Genomic DNA, 20,444 nt, shown 5'->3' with positions numbered 1-20,444 from the left:
GAGCTCCAAGAAATGTCTCAGCTGGTACTTGACTCCCCTTGTTTTCTGAACATCTTGCATGTGTGCACAGAAGGCTTTTGCTATTTCATCTCAAATCTGACATCCCAATTTGTAGAGCTCTCATCATGATGGCTGATTTTGATTGTGTGGTTTTGACTTCCCCACTCACAGTAATAGCCACAAACAGGAATGTCCAGCTGGACAAACATCATGTGATGGGTGAGCAGCTGGCTCACAGGGTGGGCACAAAGAGTTACAGGAATGGGGTGACATCAGATGGTCACCTGTCACCAGAGGGGTTCCACAGGGCTCCATCCTTGGTCCTGTGCTCTTCAATATCTTCATAAATTATTTGGATGCAGGATTTCTTCATCCAAGGTGGTGAAAAAGTATCATTGAGACAAGTTTTGAGAGAGCTGAACTGTTTACTGCTATGTTGGCATTCAGACCATCAAGCCCTACTAAAAACAACAAACCATGGAATAACTTGAATTTCAGCAGAGATTCTTAGTGATCCACTGTGAGCATCTAAAAAACTTTTGACATTTCAGAGCATTTGACCATGAGCAGATTCAACTTTGATATTTGAAAATAATAAAGCAAGTATGATGGGTGTTGCACATCAAATATTGTTTTGTTTCTCGGGCAGAATTCATAACATGAGCTCATCTGAGCATGTCACAGCTGTAGTCTAAATCAGAGCCTAAGCATCATCCTCACATTGCATATTTAACTTAGTAAATATTGTGCTTTCTTTGGTTTTGGCAGCAGGAGGCAGGAAGTTCTCAAAGTCCTTGTGTGGGCTCCTAAGTGCTGTAGCTCCTGATGAGAGGATATACAGAAGGAAGGTCCAAGGTCTTTATACAGGCTTTGTCCTTGTCCTTTGTACTAGCAGGCAGAGAGACAGCACCAAAAGTAATTTGAGATAATTGCTTCAGGTTGCCTGTCCATACACTGGCATAACACAGCAGCACAGAGTGAGGAGGAGGCTCATGGTGATGGGACCCCTACAAAGCCAAATTGCCCCTTGTTGGGGCTTAATTTGAGAAACCTCTAAAAAGGCAGCAGAGAAATGCAATGTATTTCTTTACACTTAGTTCTTTTCCAGAATAATAGAACATCTGGTATAGACTTTGTGAAGGGACCTGTAATGCCTGTATCTGCTTCAGTGGTTTCAACATCCTAATGCCAAACTTAAAGACAATTTTAAGGTAAGGACTGGAAGGCAGGGTGGAACACAGGTGGGTCCTGGTGATCTGAACAGAGGAGCTGAAACAGCCCGTGCAGTTTCTTGTCCGACCCAGGAACACCCAGTTCAGCTCCTCCCTACCACCAATTTGCCATTTTTTGTGGGGTAGATTACACTAAGCTCCATCTCTACTGCCACTCCATATCTGAGGAAGTTCAGATGTCTATTCAAATCTATCTCAAAGCTTAAAAAATATAATATCTATATCTATATCTATATCTATATATATCTATATATGTATATATACACTTTCTGTATAATGTATTTGTTTGTTTGTGCTGTGTTCTCTAATCTCCCTGGTCTCTTTTCTTGTGACTAAGTTGAAAAACATATTTGTGATGCCTAACAAAGAGCAGGAGGAAGAGAAGAGAGTTCACTTCAGTAACTCATGACTGTGTTTATTTTTCTCTTCTTTGAGGGATTTGTTTTATGACTCTCACTAAACTGTTTACAGAAAGTTCAACAGCTAGGCAGAAAGTCACTCACAAGGAAACTGGGTGAAATTAAAACAAAAATGTTGGTCAGCTTCCCAGAGGAAAGAAGGTTTTTCTCTGTTATGTCTGTTCTGCTCTTCCTCTCCACCCACATACTGGAGAAGTTCAAATGGGATAAAAATGGGGAATTGGGTACGGATGAAAACTGAAAGAACTGTAGCTGGTCTAGAAGATAGCAAAATTAATTTACCCCTCAAAACTTCTGGCTTTTCCCAATCTTTAATTTGAGATCAGGGAGAAGGACACAGACCTACATAAGCCAGAAGTTATGTGAAATGACAGTGTATAGCAACAACAACAAAAAAAATCTGCATTGACTTTCTTGAATGTCCACCAGCAATTGCTAGGTCTCAAAGAGAACTCAAAGACGTCATTAGAGATTATCAAGTAACTTATCTTCAGAGCATCCCATTCTGCAAGTGGAGAAACTGGCTTAGCTAAATGTCTCACCCGCTGTCACAGAGGGGAAATGCAAGGGCCAGCTGTAGAAGCAAACACCTGCATTTCATGTCTTGCCAAGCTATTGAATGGAAGAAAGGTTAAAGGAGAGATTCCTGCTTTTGAATTTCATTGTTCCTGATGAAAGACACACTTTGTGCAGCACGCGGTATGCACAACACAGAGCTTCTTACATTGCCCATAAATTGGCTGCCAGGACTCCTGAACCTGTCTCAGGGTTCTGGAGCAGGACAAGCAGCACCTCTTTACCCAGTGAAATGAAGGCATACAGCCTAGCTACAGCAGAACTATAAATTATCTTTATCTTGCAGTTTTACAGCCCAAAGCTCCAGCCACTCAGCAGCATTACTCTTCCTGCTGCGCTGTTTAGTGGCAGCCACAGACTTTGCAGCCTCAAGAACCAAGTATTGCTTTGGGCCAGTTAAGCTATGCAGTAACTGAGAGGCTTTGCTGTTTGTAGGTAAATCGGGTTTCATTTAGTTAAAATACATTTTGATTCCAAAAATGCATCATGGTATTTTTAATAAAGTTCATTGAATATAAAAATGTTCATGGCACTTAGATATATAGGGCAGATTCAGTTCCTGAGTGTAGTCCTTACAATTAGAAGGGTCCTTTCAGAGTTCCTTTTAAATCACATGCAATAACTATTACTTGCTTCTGACCTTTTATATATTCTCTGAGAGAATGATACATAAATACCAGATAAGTAAATATGTAATCAATAAGACATGTATTGAATGCTAATCAGGCTTAGAATTTTAAATTGGTCACACTAAGATGTAGAGGGTGCAACAGGGAAAATTCTCAGTGTCACCAACCCTAATCACAGAAAAATCATGAGCTTGGAACTTCAAAACTGGGTCACCTTCATGACTCAGATGTATGCATGTGTGTGTGTTTTGATTTCTGCTTCATACCCTGTCAGAGTCCTGACAAGGAACATCTCCACTGCACAGTGAGCAGTGGTGTATGCATCACTGAAGCTGCAGAGACACAAACCCCTAAGTCCACTTGAGCCTTAATTCAGGCTAATCATGAAAGTGTGCTAAGAACTGTACCTGGGCTCCTGAGCTCAGACAGGGAGCATCATTAATGCAGCTAGACCACATCCAACCTAGCCTTGAACAATTCCGGGAATAGGCCAGCCACAACTTCTTTGGGTGACCCCTTTCTGTGCCTCTCCACTCTCACAGTAAAGTATTTCTTCCTTTTTTCCAACCTAAACCTACCCGCTTTCAATTTAAAGCCATTTCCCCTTGTCCTGTCAGTACACACCCTTGCAAAAAGTCCCTCTCCAGCTTCCTCGTAGACCCCCTTCAGCTACTGAAGGGCCACAACAAGGTCACCCCAGTGCCTTCTCTTCTCCAGGCTGAACAATCCCAATTGTCTCAGCCTGTCTTCTTAATGGGAAATCTAATGATCTTCATGTCTCTCCTCAGGACTCTCTCCAACAGGTCCATGTCTTTACTGTGACGAAGACCCAGAGCTGGACACGGCACTCGAGGGGGGTCTCATAGGAGTAGAGAGGCAGCATCACCTCCCTTGACCTGCTGGCCACGCTGCCTTTGATGCAGCCCAGGACATGATTGGCTTTCTGAGCTGAAAATGTCTTCTTACGTCCATGGTCTCATCCACCAGCATGCCCAAGTCCTTCTTGCAAGGGCTACTCTCAAACTATTCATCCCTCAGCCTGTGTACTTGGCTTTGTTGAGCGTCATGAGGTTCCCATTGGCCCAGTTCTTGTCCAGGTCCCTCTGGATACATCCCATCCCTCACGCATGTCAACTGCACTGCTCAGGTTTCAAGTGTAGCCAGGATGTCCCAGAGTCACCAGCTGAGTGCCGTCCCCATTTCTTTAACTTTGGTGTTTCATCCCACAGCTTCTCACAGGGAAGTCTGGCATTATTCCTCTCCCTTGAAGACACTCCTCCTGCTTTGAGCGCAATGAATCCCACCTGATGCCAGATGCTATGTGGGCTATCTCCCTGTCAGAACTCCAACATTTTGGTGGTGACACCAGCCCCAGAGCCATGTATTTCATAAACTGGGCCCATTTGTTTCTTCCAAAGTCACTGCTTTAAACTGGAGAAATAAGTGAGAAGATAATCTCTGCTCCATATTCCCTTATCTGTCCCAAGGCTCTGAAGTTTCTTTTGATCCCCCATTAACTGTGTTGTGACTTCATCAACCCACCGCATGGAAGAGCAGTAAGAGATAGACCTTAGCCTTGTTTAAAGTCTGAAATTGTCAGTCAATGACTCAATCCCAACAGTAGGAATGTGTAGAACAGCTATTACAACAGGTATTGCAGCTACAGTTAGTACTTCCAGCAGAGACATCTGCTGGATAGAGCGAGGAGGAGTGGATATCTCATCATCTGAGTCACTTAAAATTGGATAAAGCAAAACCCTAGAGAATGTGGAAAAGGAAGAGCCCTCATGAGAGAGGAGGGAGCCTCAGTGTGCCCTGTTGCAAAAGACTGTACTGTCACGTGAGATGGGATTGTACCTATCCCCAGAGGCTGAGTTGCTCCCCATGTGTGCCTGGAGGTTGTATCCTGTATCCTTCAGGATGTTGCACGTGTTGGTGTGTACCCTGCCTGCTGTTGTACAACCCTAACTGCCTGAGGGTCAGGCCAGGGATGCCCCTATGGACAAGCTCCAGGCTGCCTTGAATGCCTGGTGTGGGTAAGAGACAGAGAGAGCAGAGATACCCTGCACCATGCAGGCACAGTGTAAGAAGACTTCCTCTGGCAGGACCTGTGGGCCAAAGGAGAGAGACTGGGACACTGCTCTAAATTTCTTACTGCCTCACCTGACAGCTGCATGTAGGGGCAGAGGACACCTTCAAGGAGCAGAGAGGCTGGGGGAAAAGAAGCAAATGCCCATGGAATTCATACATTTCTTTTGTCTGTGTCTTCTCCCTTCAGCACTCTTGGCAGCCAAAGAGGGTCCTCTGGCCTTGTAAAGAATCCAGCTGCCTCTCCAGGCAACACATCAGAGAGAAGGTATTAGGGGGCTGGAAACTTGGTTTGCTGCTTAAGATGGTCCTTTTCTCTGCTTCACTTAGAGACAGCTGAACATCTGGCTTTCCACTGGCACAGCTGGGGCTTTTACTAAGACTAATTAGAACAGTTTCCCTGGCAGTGGAAAAGCTGCAGTTTTTAGGACCTGCTAAAAGTTTTAAGAAATGTCCTGGGTGTATTTTTGCAGTAGAAGCTGAATGTTATGACCTTTTTTTTTCCTTTCTGTGACAACAGTAATTCTACCTTTAGCTTGACATTATTTTGCTAGTCCAGTCCGGTCCACTTCAGTTTTTAACTGAAACATCACAGAGCTAAGTGCCTGGAGAGCACATCAACATGATGGTATTTTTAATAGTGATGGTATTTAACCCCTGGCACAGCTTACCAGAAGGTGATGGAGGCTCTCTATCTAAAAACGGTATCTTTCCAAACCATACATACTTCTCCACATAAAATCTCATGGGTTTGCAGGAGGGGTCAGGAGGAAAGAAGGCCTGTGGGCTATTATCTAGGTGGTTTGACCTTCTCTCTTCTGGAAAGGCACTAAATTTGGATTTCTCCTCTTGGTTCTGTTCTGCTACAACAGGGCAGGTTCCTAGAGTTACTGTATTGAATAATAGAGCTGCATTGAACAATATTCTTCACTCACATGTTTTGACAGCCAGAAGAAGGAGAGAAGAAAAGTTAATTATATAACTGACATGAATATTGTAGGCAATGTTGTCTTAGCTTTCAGGACACCCTACTTGAAAGCAGAGGTTATTACCTAATGTGTTATTTATCTTTTCTCTCCCTGAATCATCTCAGCAGTTTCACTTCAAGAGGTCTTGAACCTCTTTACCTCTTGATCTTAAAAAAAAAGTATATTTTTTAACAGACATAAATGGCTACTGTTTCCCTCCAGAATGGACTGTATTTGAGGGTGAGAGGTGATCTCCCAGAACTGTTCGAATGTGCATGCTGAGAGTTTCAGTGAGCAGCTCACCACTGCGCATCTTTGCCAGTTCAGATCAGCCAAGGATTTCCCCCAAGCCATGAAAAGCAAGGCCATCATGCCTGATGTTGCTCATATGAAAAATCCTCCCAGCCTAATAATTAACTGTCTGGAGAGGCTGGGTTGTATTTGTATAATGGATGCCGCTGACCTATCATTTCAATTTATTTCTTTCATGACACTTCTGCAGAGTTTGCTTGTCAGAGACCCTGAGAATGTCAGTCTGAGCATAACACAAATGTCTTTCCATCTTTTCTGTTCACTTTTAATGGGGATGAGAACAAATCCCCTAAATGACTTTGCATCATCAGGTACCTGACATATCTTATGAACACTTTCAAGAGCCAGGCACAAGAGCTCAAGCACTTACTCATTTATTGCTTTGATATTAAAAACAGACAGTCCCAGAGCATAGGGGAGATAGGTTCCATTCCATGTACAGAAATTGCCTAGCTTCATATTCTGCATGGTACATCAGATTGAAAAAAAAAAAAAAAACCACAAACAAAATAAAACAAAGCAAAACAAAACAAAACAAAAATTCCTTATATATTCCCATATGTCTGAGAGCTTTTCTGTGAAATAAATAGAGAGTCAAAGCAACAGAAAAGCTTCCAGATTTCTCTATTCCAGGCTGAGACAAGTTTGTAAATACTTCCAGAAATTGCCAACATGCCTGAAGGGTAACATCTCTAAAGTACACCTCTGTAATATGAAATGCAGAGCACCTTAACTTCTTCAGCCCGCCCCCAGTCACAACCAGCTATAAATCCTGCCCTTCAGTTGTCAGAATATCTCATCATGAGGGATGCATTTTTTAGTTGAGAAATACAAATCCACCTTGACAGAGCCACTCAGGCATATACATGGGCTATGCTGCTGGTAGGTTTGTACCAAGCACACCCAGTGTGAGAATAACCTACAGGGACTCTAAGCAGACAACATTTTTGCACACTACCTTGTTGCCTTTATGGTTTATTCCAAACTCCCCACCTTTCCCCAGGAGAAACAAGCTGTATTGGCAGCAGAGTGTTTTGAAGGTAACCCTGCATCTGTAGTGGGTAGCTTTGCAGGCACAACTCTTCACCCCTATCCAGCTAGTCTAAGTTACTTCCTTACAACAGGAAGAATTGAAACACACAGGCTACGCTGGCAAGAGGATTTGAGCCTGAGCTGCCTTTTCCCCAGGAGGCCATGGGTTTGGACAGTACAGAAGGGCAGCATAAGCTGCTCTCACTACCAAGTGAGCTGGCACCAGGGAGGCTGCATAGGGAGGAACCCATCACCAGCAGGAAAGGAGCCCTGCAAATCAGCACGTGTAGGTTACTGGGGTGGGGAATGATATTGCCCTGATGGAAGCTCCTGATACCCACATTTACCCTAACCCAGAGACTCAAAACACAAAGAGAGGAAATGTTGAGAGACAGGAAAGTGCAGCACTGAGGAAGCACATTGTACCATGTACTCAGTGCCCCTCTCCCAACAGCATTCTCAAGTGGTCCCTTTAAAAATGGCTCTCACTAGTTTGGGAGTTCACTGGCACCAGCTCACTGCCAGGAACCAAAGGTGCTAAACAGGGGTGGGAACAACCTATTAAGGGACAGTTGAGGAAATGCTGGACAGAAATAGGGGTGTTTAGTAACCTGACTGATAAAGAAGAAAGAATGCAGATAGAGCTGGAGAAGTACTCAAGGTGGGAACAAGCTGTATAAAAATGAAATGTAGAAAAAATATGCTGGAGCAGAATAAAAGGACTCTATTCCCATCCCATCCTGGGATCCTGAACCCCAATGTAGAGTAAATGAAGGGCTTAATGTATTGTGCTAGTGAGAAAGATCCCCCTGAAGCAATAGCTCAGGCTCAGCCCCTGCAGTCTCCAGGAAAGGAGCCCACAGCCCTGCTGCAGTTGATGTGGCAGTCACCAGACTCAATAACTTGGCATTGAGATGTGTTAGGTGTGGCTTTGGGTATGCAGTAAAACCAATGTTGAATAGAAAGTGTCTGTCAGTACTCAGTGAAGGGAGAGAAAATTTCATGAGCCTTGGAATTACTGGAGGGGACTGACTAATTTTGGTAGTCCAAAAAGGTCTGTGCTGGGAAATAACTTCCATGCAATGCCTCTGAAGTGTGGGGGTGGAGGCGTTGTACTGAAGCCTTGAGCTGTGGCAGAGCATCACTCAAAGATATGTGAGGTTAGCACAGGCCAGAACTTGCCTGAGCCAGAGGGTGCCTATTCATGGCTGGAACAGTCCTCCCTGCAGCAAGCTACAGATGTACCCCCTCTGTCAGCTGCAGCTCCAGCCATGGAGGAGGCTCCCTCCTGCCCTGGAGAGCACTGGTACATTCTGGGTGCTTTGGAGGTGCTAATAGTTTCAGGCTCTGGTGCAATGGAGACTCACTCTGTGCCTGGTTTGCCAGCCTTCCTTGACCAGCAGAGACTGTTTTGTGGGGTAGGACCACTCGACTCCAGCATAGACACAGTGTCCAGAAAAATAAAGTCCTCATCTCCTTTCCCATGATCCTAATCCTATCAAAGCCCATTAGAGTTTGGCATTTGTCTTGAATGCAAAATTTTCACTGCAGGGGAGAAATCTTCAAGCCTCTGTTGAGTTCCTGTTTCTTCTGCCTTTTTTGGGAAGAACTGTTGTCTGCAATGAGAGACGTTCCACATCACTGAGAAGGTGGGTGCTGGGATGCTAGGAGGGGAATGAGCAGAATAAAACCTTCCCTAGACTAAAAAGAGTGTGAAACACCAGCAGCCAGGCAGCTAAAATCAAGTTAATATAAGAAACAACATGAGGAAGCCAGATATTATTTTGTTATCTTTCTGCTTGCTAGAATTCTGGGCCTGGACAGTAGCCAGCACTCCCTTCCCCAGTACAGGGCTGTGAAGCCTGGAGACTCCTTTATCTCTGAGCTGCTCATTGCAATGTCTGCAAAGCACTAACAAGACATCTGATTGACCCAAATATATCAGTGATCACAGTTTCAGGAATGCTTAACATGTTGTAAATTGAACAGCTTGGCTGGTGTTTAACCCTCTACCAATTATCTGGTTTTAAAAATATTGCAACTTGTAAGCAGGATTATTAGCCAGAGGGCTGGCTCAGCTAAACTCTGGCTTGTACTCCTTTCAAAGAGTGCAGTTGGAAGGCAGAGTATTTTGGGGAAGTGATGTTTTCCCCAGCTATTGATTTAAGGGTGTAGTCACAGTATAGCCTGTTGATTAACTGCCTAGCTTACAAGAGACAAGCTGTAATTGAAATTAATGTCATGCCGTAACTTGGAGGTTATGTCCACCTTAATAACAGGAAATCTAGTGTCCTTATCCATGGCAATGGTTCTTCTCTGGAGAGAAATCCCAGTGCACACACTGGCAGCTGGATGCTCACTAGAAACACAAGTTCATATAAAGCAAAATACATGCCCAACCTACGTATGGAATAAAATTAGATTTTTGCTTTCAATAATTTTCCAGCAAGCTAGGAGTTTTCTTAAACCTATTTCAAAATAGAAAGTGGCAGAGAACAGAAGCAATTCTGTGTCATTTCTTTGGTAAAAATACTGTTGGATAAAAGCCTCCTGCTCCAAGTACTGTTATCATGGACCGCTGTGAAGTGTAGCAATCACCAGCTCCAAATCGCATACCTGGCGTTCACCGCACAGTTCGTGTGGCTTCAAAGGGTGAAAATGCAAAGCGCCATCTGGCAGTACGGCTTCAGGGTCGGAACAGCACGAGACCCGAATTCCAGGGTAGCAAGAGGAATGTCTGACAGCTTGCACTGGCTGTGGGTGAGGCCGGTGAGTATCTCAGTATCGCTACGACCCGCTCCGCCGGTGCCGGCGGCGGCTGCAGCGCGGGGCCGGGAGCGGCAGGAGGTGCTGCTGCGACACGGCCGGGCCGCGCCGAGCGGCGGGGAGGCGCCCGCTGCGCTCTGCCGGGAATCTGAGGCAGAACACCGGGGAAAAACAGAGAATTCAACTTTTTTTTTTTTTTTCTTTTCTTTGTGGTGGGTTTGGGTTTTTGTGGTTTTTTATTATTTTGTTTTGGTGGAGTTTTTTTGTTGTTTTTTTTTTGTTTGTTTGTTTGTTTGTGGTGGCCAAGCTGTATGCGTGTGTATAACTGTGAGTTGTTAAGGTGTATTAAAAGAGTTTGAATGTTTTTAACAAAATTGTGGGAAAAAAAAAGAATTCCCTAATTCTTATTTTAAAAGAAAATAAACTGTATTCCATCCAACCTGGAAGACTGGAGTGTGGCTGAAAAACGGAGTTGTTGTGATACCTCAAGAGAGCAGAAAGAGTTCAAGAGACAGGAAAGGAATTTTTTCTTTTGCAGTAGTTAAGATTCTGAGTGCAGTGGTTTTGTTGCACTGATCCAGCATCAGTAACTACTTTGGATAGCCACGGCAATGATAGCAGAAGGGAGAGGTGTTTAATCTCGTTTGGCTCACAAAAGGTGTTCTTTGCAAGAGAAGTCCCCAGTAAAATACTGAAAGAGCAGAGCTAAGCCTCTTTGCCTTGAGAAGGCAGAAAAATTGAAATAGGGAATAGAGAAATAGTTACTCTTCTGAACACCTGACAGGGACACAACTTGAAAAGAAAGGCTGGCTGTCGCTCTTTCGGGCAGGATATCCCGCTAGGGGGGGTTAACCCCTCTCGAGAGGGTTAAAATGCCAGGAAAAACTGGTCTGCAGCCTCCGTGACACACCTGGTGCTTAAGCACCTCACACATCCCGGTGTAAAAGGACGCGAAGGGCGCTGCCTTCCGTGCAGGCGGGCCCCCAGCGAAGCGGGAAGAACAGGTGCGTGGAGTCTCCCCACCGCGCCTCGCCCACGGTCGCTGGCGGCCCGGCCCTGCAGGGAGCCCCGGCATCACGCCGCGGCGTGCGGGTGGGTCCGGTTCCGCTGCCGGGCACACAGGTGCCTGTCCGGGTGTGCACCGCGCGGTGCTCGTGTTTGCAGCGCTCCCTTTGTGCAGCCACCTGCCGGCTCCCGGCCCCGAGCGCCGGGCTGGGGTGAGGGCTGGCGGAGCGGAGAGGGTGCCGCTCTGCCGCTGACCGCGGCGCGACCCTGCCGTGCGCCCGGGGGCGGCAGGAGGCGCGGTGGCGCCCGGGGCCCCGCGGCCGCCCGTGCACTGGCGCGGGGGGCGGCCCCGCTGGCGTGCGTACCGCCTTCCCCTTCCCCCTCCCCGCTTTCCTCCCTCGGTGTGCAGGCTCCTTTGTGCTGCCTGCAGCGGCGAGGAGGAGCCGACGGGCCAAGCGCCCGCGCCGCAGCGCTCTCCCATCCCGCGGGCGAGCGACCGGCTCGGCTCTCACGCCATCCGCGACCCTTCCGCCTCCTCGACGGGGCTCTCCGCCGCGTGTGGGACCGCCGCCCCCGCCGCGCGGGCCATCGCCGTTTTAAGCGGAGGGCCACGCCGGGAGACGGGGCGGGCCGGGCGCGCCCCCCCGGCTCCCCCACGTGGTGCGGTGCCGGTGTCTCCTGGCCGCCGGCGGAGCTGGGCGCACACGGCGTGGGGCAGCCGCCGGGGCTCGTGTGCTCCCGCCGCCGCTCCTCGGGCGGCGGATCCGGCCCGCGGCCATGCGCCAGCACAGCAGCGCTGAGCGGCCGAGCGGCGGGGCTGCACCGCCGCCGCGTCCCGCGGTAGCGGCGTGAAGCGGCGTGAGGATGAAGCGGGCGAGGCGGGCCGCGCCGGGCCCCCTGCCCGTGCTGGGGCTGCTGCTGCTGGGCGCCCTGCCGGGGCTCTGGACGGTGCTGCTGCGGCGGGAGGCGGCGGCGCCGCCGGAGCCGCGCCCGCCCGCCGGGCAGTCCCCGGGGCGATGGGGCTGGGGGCGCTCCCCGGCGGCGCGGGGCGAGTCCGGCGCCGGCGGGCAGAAAACTTTCCGGACGCTGCTGGCGGTGCCGGCGGCGGCGACGGACCGGGAGGAGCGGGACGGTGAGGAGCGGCTCGCTGTGACCGACTCGCAGCCGCCGGCCGACACCGCCTCTCCGGTGGAGCGGGGCATCTTCTGGAGCCGCGAGCTGGAGGAGCAGGTGCCGCCGGGCTTCGCGGCGGAGGAGGCGGCGGCGTGGCTGTCGGCCGCCCGCGCAGCCCGCGTGGCCTCGCTGGAGCGGGGCGGCTGCGGGCGCAGCTCCAACCGGCTGGCGCGGCTGTCGGACGGGAGCCGCGCCTGCGTCCGCTACGGCATCAACCCGGAGCAGATCCAGGGCGAGGCGCTCTCGTATCACCTGGCCGGGGTGCTGGGCATGCAGGAGCGGCTGCCGCCCATGGCCCTCGCCCTGGTGGAAGCCCGCGGCCGGCAGTGGGAGCCGGTGCGCGAGGAGCTGCGCGGCTCGCACTGGGCCGAGGGCGCCGTGGTCAGCCTGACCCGCTGGGTGGACAATCTCACCGCCGTGGTGGCTCCCAAGCCCTGGGGCGCCGAGGCGGGCGCCGGCCGGCGGCTGCAGCCGCTGTCGGCGGGGGAGCTGGACGGGCTGTCGCCGTCGCAGCTGGTGGAGCTGGTGCAGTGGAGCGATTTGATCCTCTTCGACTACCTGACGGCCAACTTCGACCGCCTGGTCAGCAACCTCTTCAGCCTGCAGTGGGACCCGCGGGTGATGCGCCGCGCCACCAGCAACCTGCTCCGCGCCCCCGACGGCGGGCTCGTCTTCATGGACAACGAGGCGGGGCTGGTGCACGGCTACCGCCTCCTCGCCATGTGGGACCCCTACAACGAGCCGCTGCTCCGCTCCGTGTGCGTGTTCCGCGAGGGCACGGCCCGCCGGGTGGCCGAGCTGCACCGCCGCCGCAGCGCTGCCGCCGAGCTGCGCCGCCGCTACCGGGCGCGGGAGCCGCTCTGGGCGCGCCTCGGCTTCCTCTCCGAGCGGCAGGCCGAGCTGCTGCAGGCCCGCGTGGATTTCGTGCACCGCCACATCGCCCACTGCCGCGCCCAGGCCGCCGTGCTCTGAGCCCCCGGGGCCGCAGCGCTCCGGCTTTGCTCTGCTCCCGGGCAGCGCCGCTGACTTGCCGCGGGCTGGGCCGGAGCTGACCCAGCCTGACACTTCGGTGCCCCGTGGTCGCTGCGACTGCCGGGGACGGGGGAGATAATGGGCTACCTGCCTGCCGGGGCTGTCGAGAGAGGAGCGATTAATTCGCTTTGTCAAGAACTCTGAAGATGCAGAACGCAATCGCTGTAATTACGGCCCAGTTCCACTCCAGGACTCTGTCCCCAGAGTTGGAAAAATGAGAGGGTTCAGCATCTTCAGTGCTTTCCCTTAATTCTCTTCATGCACTCGCCCTCATGAGAGACCCCGTAGGAAAGCAGTTGTCTTTTGTCTGGATTGGGGTCGAGTAACTTGTTTCCTTCCAACGAAGGCAGGCGGAAAATTTTTTTATATTTTTTTCCTTTTGCAACGGCATATTTAAGTATGAATGTTGATGTTCATAGACCAAGAACTGATTGCACAATAGGGGACCCCCTAACTAGTGAAACTGCCCTATTTATGAAACTTGTTTCCTACCAGTTTTCTTTAACGAGAGTGAACCTTTCCACTGATTGTTAAATCTTGTTGATGAAAAGTGTATAGGAAGCCCATATTCTTAGGTTTTTTGTGGGTTTATTGGGTTAAACTGTTCTGATTTGTAAGGGTTTGTTTGTAATCATCATAATTTCATCTTACCTGTAAAGTAATTGACTAATGGGTGGCATAGGAAGATCTCCCATTTTTAAAAAATATTGCTACGTGCTAAGACTTTGACACAATAGTTAAAGTGGAGGAGAAACTGTTTCATGCACTTTACTTTGACTTTTTAATATTTTTTTTATAGAAGACCTTTTTATTTTACAAAGTCTGCCTTTTATGTACATTATATATGTTCATAAACTTTTCTGTAACATACTAAAGAAACTGATATTTCAGTAAAGTGTGTTAATGTTTTTCCTTCTGTGGCCTGGATGTTTGCCTGAGCTTTGACAGGGAAGCATGCATCCATGGGTCTTTCCTGATGGGTGATGGAGGTCACCACTTCACAGCTTGTCACTCGACTGAACAGAATGAACTTTTACTCATTCCCTCTGAGGCAAGGAGGGGTAGAGTTTAGCTTTCAAACACTACTCTCATTCCTAGGTGTTCCTGAAAGGGGAAAAGCTCTTGGAGTGGCTAAAGTAGTGTGAGTGCTTCAGCTGAATAGACATTTATCTGGTTTTCAAAGCCTGAAATGGACTGCCTGGGCTAACCCGGAGATAACTGAAGCAGTTCGTTTCAGCAAACTGACAAAGCTGGTGTGGGCTAGCTGCTGTCATCAGCCTTTTTGGGTGCTGGGACTGGATACCAACGTGGCACAGGTCATGTCAGCTGTTCCTGCTCCAAAGGCTTGTCCAGGAATTGGAGTACTTTCAGTGGTGCTCATACTGTCTTCCCATTTTGGTTATCTTTGCAATGAAGAACAGGAAAGCTTTTTAATAATTCTGAAATAGTTGATGGGGTTTTTTTCCCCCTACATAATTCTGTTCTAGGGCAAAGTAGTAACAGTGGACATACACAATAAAATATTGGCATCTCTTGCTTTTTTAAATGTACCAGTATTCATAGAAGAGGCTATTGTATGGCTCGAAATAACAGCCAGAATAAGGACAAAGGATAAACTAATCCTTTTTAGATCCCAAATGCCAGTATATATCCTGCTATAATCAAACAGCAGCATAATCTCTTCTACATCTGGACAGGCAGCCCTTAATGAAGGCAGCAGCATGCCCCAGTGGCTGCTGTGCAAGTTAGGTGCTGTTTTCAGCGCCGAGCACTAACCCTCCCTTGAACTCAGGGAGGGGTGTGCATTCCTATCTACAGGAGGTCTTTGGTCTATTAATATTCATTATTTAGAGTAAACTTCACATTAAGATAATTTTCGTTGGCCGTTACAGTGTTTTGGAGGTTTTGGGGGATAAATTTTTTAATAAGAAAACACTTTTACGAACAAAATTAATGATTAATTAATTAGATGTGTTAGGTAGTGTATCTTTGTCTATGAGTATTTATTTCAAAATGTCCCAGCAGCCTGCAAGACTAGCTTTCCTTCAGCTGCTGAACTGTCAAGGCTCTCTATTGAGCTTGTATTTATAGTTCATTGCATTTATCTCTACGAACAATGCACAGAATCCCATGTGACATTCCCTTGTCATTTACATGATAATACACAACTTAACTGTAATTCTTAATTCTACTTTAGCATTGCTTTGTAACTGGAATGCAGCAGTTTCTGTCGCATTCACCTCATGAAAATATATTTAAATAATAAACTGCTGGCATACATTTTAAACCACTGTGAAGAGCAAACTGCTGTGCCACAAGCATCTAAGGTTTTATTTCTGTTTAAGTACTTCTATAATTATGGCACAACTGTCTTTGATGGCTAATGAGAAGTAAATCTCATTTGCAATGTCTTTAGAGCCAGAGCCTAGCTAATTACCTCTTTCAAAAAGAAACATCATTTCCTATTTGGTGACTGGTGACTACCTCGAGTTATATATAAATTTATATATAAGTTGCATGTTCAAAAATGGTGTAGTTGTAGGTTGGTGTGAAACTAGAGATGCTGTGCTGGGGAAGCAGTGCCCTGGGTAGTGTGTTCATTCAAAAAGGATGGACAGAACTAGCACAGATGGATGACGATACTTCATTCTGTTGCTCTATATTATTCTTTTGATGCAGATCATTTTCTGTAAAAGCTTTGAATTATCAATATATTAAGGCAAACTTACTCTTTTCTGTGCAATTTCTTTAAGGCAAACAATACTTTAAGTAAATTAGTAAAAGTAAATTACTTTTTGCACGTATTTTAGCTGTATGTGCTGTTTTACATTTGACTATCCTGCAGAATCAAGGGATGAAACTCTGTAAAACTTGATGTGGTGGCACTCCTCTAACTCTGCTTATTTCCCACAGAGTTTCCTTTGAGTAAGAGTAATCAGACAGGCAAGGAGGGCTGAGAACAGGAAGACTTCAGGACCTGAAAGTTGTGAGCAGAAGGCTGTCAACAGTAGGATCGGCAGGTTCTGGCTATGCATTGCCAGCTGCTCAGCAGCACTTTACCTGAAGCTCAAGGAACTGTCTGCACAACCTGTACAGAATGGGACTGTAGGGCTTTAGACCTCCCTCAGCAGAGCACTTAAGGATGCACTTCCCACTGCTTTTCACAGGCTTTCTGTAAAGTATGTGTTGAAGAAGTGGGCTGCACTGGTGCCTCGGTCAAATGTGGCCTCTTGCACACATCTGAAGAGGCTGGGTGAGGGTCACAGCCCAGATGTGGCCTGGGTCTGTCCCAGGTGTGAGACAGGAGGTGCTTAACTAAGTAAAACATGTAGAAGACCTAGGTGCTTAACTGGTAACACAAGCTTCAGGAAAAAAAAAAAAATCAAAAAAACCCCAAAACAAAAACAGGGAAAAGTATCTAGAGAGGATGTATTTGAATACACTGCATTCAATTCTATATTCCTATATGTTTCCCTAGTTAAATTCAGAATAACTCTCCTGATTTTTTCTTGCATTGGAATCTGAGGAGGCTTGTAGGGTTAGGTGGTTACTGCTATTCCCCGCTTGAGTTCATAGTCACTGGGACAGTGTCTCCAAACACTAGCAAGCACAGTGAAGGGAGGACTGAGTTCACAGTTTCTGAGAACTAAAGGATATCAAAATTGCACCTGCAGTGGCTATTGCACACCCAGGGTGCACCAAACAGCAAAGTTTGTGAATTCAGTGGGGTTCCCACTTGGTGAAAAAAGCAAGAGTGTTTGCAGCACAAATCTTTGCTTCTCTTTGCTTGCATCTGAAGTAATTTCCAGTATGGATTTATTTTCAGTGTGGATTTCTCTTTGAGAATTTCCTTCACAACTTGGGAAGCTCTTCCCAGGTGCAGAGTTCCCTTACCTCTCACACAAAGCAGCTGCCCTGGGGATGGAGCTGTACTGACCTCTGGTATCACGCTTCACTGCCCTGCTGAGGCTGTGTCAGCCCATTCAAAGATTGGGGAAATAGCTCAGGGCCAGTGGAAGACACTGAAAATACAGTTAGTAACACTTTGACTCACTGGTCGTACAGCATGCTCTTGACATCGCCAGCATATTTTTTTGCTTTCCCTTTGAAGTTTGGTGCCTTTTTAAATATTAATAAAATTAGAATTATCTCACTGACATTACTAGGTGGTCCAGGAATATGAGATAGGAGATTATATTAAAACTTAATCCCATTTTGCATGTTATTCCTACTTTGCAACCACAGCATGAAATTTAATCACTCCTTCAGAGCTGTGCTCCCTGGGTTAAATGTGGCAAAGCTCCCAGGAGAAGGGGCTGGGCTGCACAGTAAGCAGTGCCTGCAGGGCACCCACAGAGTTCCTGCTACTCTCAGTGACCTAAAAAACCTTTTACCTTGCTGGCTTACGTGCTAATATAGCTCTCCCTTCTGAAGCAATGCATGCTTATCTGAGAAGTTAACTTCCCAATGGGGTGATTAATGTATTTTACTGTGAATCAACTGGTGTTTTAACAAACATTATCAGTCCCATACTCAGGGACTGTTTAATCTGAGTGTACTTTGGGTATGGGGCAGAAACAAGGTGTTATACCTGTGATGTCTTAACACCCTCCTGTGCTGTGGCTTCCACTGCCTGCTCCAGTACTGGATGAGTTTCTGGGAAAGAAGGACACACACAAGCCTGCATGAATCAGGGCTGCTGCTGTGTGCAGGTGTGAAAAGAGCTGTGCAGATGAAGGAGACTGACTCCATCTGAAAGCAAACCAGTGCTGTACTCAAGAAAAAAAAGCTCTGTCTGGATTATTGAAGGATGAACAACAATAATAGGACTAAAAAGAGGGTCTGACTTGTCTGGTTTTGCATGATTCTGCTATTCAGACACTTCCTGTGGGGTTTGGGTTGAGGGGTTTGTGTGTGTGGCACTTGCTCCATTTCTGCAAGAAAACAAACACAAGGGAAGACTGACTGCAAAATGCAGTGATTGCTGATGCAGGGAAAATGGAGCAGACATCCTGAAGACCTAGACCCTTCCAGTTCCTATCGCAAGGAGGGATACACAGGTGAGAGGATTTCAGATGGAATACAAGCAGAATGCAAGCTGGTTACAGGGACAATCAAGATGGGAACATTTAAATTGTACTGCCAGGATGTCACCGTGCTTGTCCAGCCTCTGTCACCTGGGCTTTTTAAAGTGATACACTGTCAAACCAGTCTTTGGTGTCAATCCATCAGAATGTGTTTTATAAGTAGTCAAAGGCAAAAAAAAAAAAAAAAAAAGGTTGAGGCACTTTAAAGCAGGCAAATTCCATTCAGATGCTGGATCCAAGCAGAAACATCCTTTGATGAATTTGGATGGCTGCAAAGATAGTGTTCCCCCAACAATAGCCCCTTTCTCTACCTTCTGTGACAGCTTTCTTGCAACAGCCTCTGAAATGGGCCTTTTTGAGGCAGTCTGTGTCATAGAATAAGGAGAAAAACGTGGAAATTTTTGGCACTCCTGATGTGGAGGACCTGGCTTTTCCCTGTGTAGACCTGTGCAACTAGCGATCTTGAAAGAATAGGCTCATTTTTAAAATCTCTCATGAAATGTTTTTGTTATCTGGTGAATTTCAGCCTGTGTAACATTATGTATCCTCAATGATTTTTAATCAGCATTTTATTTAACCTATTAAATATTATTTGCCAAAACTCCCACTCTGAGTTTTGATCAGTTCACCAAAAACTCTATTTTGATGTTGTAGAATCCACTATATAACTTAATATCCAAGTATGTAACAGTTAAGGTTTACTCAAACTATTTAGACTAGAGGATGCTATCAACCTTGGGGCATCCTCAGGTCTTACACCTTCAGCTGTGTGATGGTGAGGATTAAGAGGGTTGGGATCAGTGTGGTTTTGTGTGAGTGAGGCTGGATTGATCTCTTTGCTTCTGCCACTGGCTGCTCCTTATGTTCCCCAAAAGTATGTGCAGGAGTTAAAATTACCCTTGGTCTGTATGGTCTGAGTTGATTTTCATGTTTTGACTAAAATGTAGCTGAAGGGCTTTGTTCCGAATAGTATCTCTCAGAACACAAAAAGGAACTGTTTTAAGTGTTAGCATCCATCACGTCCTGCCTCCCATCACCTACCTCTCCCTAAAAAACTCCCCCTTCTGCCAAAAGCCCTCTCCCCTCATGATGGGATTTTTAAAAAATGTATTGCATGCCTTTAAAAAATGCACGCAATGCAGACAGGCATTTACCTCAAGTGATAGCAGTGCAGTAAAGCCCCCCAGTAATGAGGTAAGGAAGAAACACATTTTTTATCAGTATCTCCAACCTCAGCATAAAAGAAGGGAGGTGTATTTCTGCATAATGTATGTTTCAGTCAGAAAAGTCATAATTTTTTAATGTTCCTGTTTTGCCAGTTTCCTTTCTGTGTCCTGCTGTGGGGTAAAGGGCATTAATAAACTATGGTTTCAAGCTGCCGTTGTGAATATTTTTTAGCCATACATGATTTCTTGTAGGCAAGCTAGAAGTCTGCTTCCAGAATTTATTTGTTTAAGTGATTGTAGTTAGTTGATTTGCTTTAGTTTAGCTGGGTCACCTTTATCACCCCTAAAGTTTTCAATGTCCTTTACTGTATTAAAGTTAAGGGGAGGTAATTGCTTCCTATGTTTTTTGTTTTGTTTTTTTTTTTTTTTTTTAATATACAGGATTTGCTCATCAGAGTTGCTTTTTATTTTTTTAACAGTGCAGTTCAAAGTAAGGTGGCAGATTATGGCTGAACCTGGATGCAAGGATCTGAAGGATATTAATGGTATTATTTCCTTTCACACCAGCTACCCTGCAAGGCAACTGTGCAGCAGAGTTATTCCTGGTTTGATAGCCACCAGAGATCAAAATTAAACCCTCTGTTTGTGATTTATTAAGTGCAAGTAACACACTAAAGCATTTTCTGATTTACAGCCCTGCAGGTGTAAGAACATGAATTTCCCTGTAGTTTGGATGCAAAAACTGTTCATGGGTGTATCCACGATGAGTGTTATTTAAGATATGCTTTTAGAAAGGACAAGGGGAGCTGACAGTGGAGCCTCTTGCTCCTTTCTTTGCTGATTAACCCAACAGATTGCTGGGATCCAGCTAACTAGAGCTGGCTGTGAGGGTCAGGATAACAGGAGGTTTTGAGACCTCTCTAGCAAGAAATATTGCAGGTTGTGCTAAAATTGAAGCC

At 46.9% G+C, this 20,444-nt stretch overlaps 1 protein-coding gene across 1 annotated transcript; it reads left to right on the top strand.

Moving 5' to 3' along the window:
* The first annotated feature begins 11,782 nt into the window (after positions 1–11,782).
* FJX1 (four-jointed box kinase 1) lies at positions 11,783–14,148 on the top strand. Its single transcript, XM_031505052.2, has one exon. The coding sequence runs from the start codon at positions 11,892–11,894 to the stop codon at positions 13,170–13,172; it is 1,281 nt and encodes a 426-aa protein (XP_031360912.1). The 5' UTR covers positions 11,783–11,891; the 3' UTR covers positions 13,173–14,148.
* Positions 14,149–20,444: the final 6,296 nt, after the last annotated feature.

The sequence above is a fragment of the Lonchura striata genome, chromosome 6 (assembly GCF_046129695.1).
Source record: "Lonchura striata isolate bLonStr1 chromosome 6, bLonStr1.mat, whole genome shotgun sequence".
In the NCBI taxonomy this organism is placed as follows: domain Eukaryota; kingdom Metazoa; phylum Chordata; class Aves; order Passeriformes; family Estrildidae; genus Lonchura; species Lonchura striata.
Note: the sequence above shows the minus strand (reverse complement) of the source record. Positions and strands in the feature narration are given on the sequence as shown.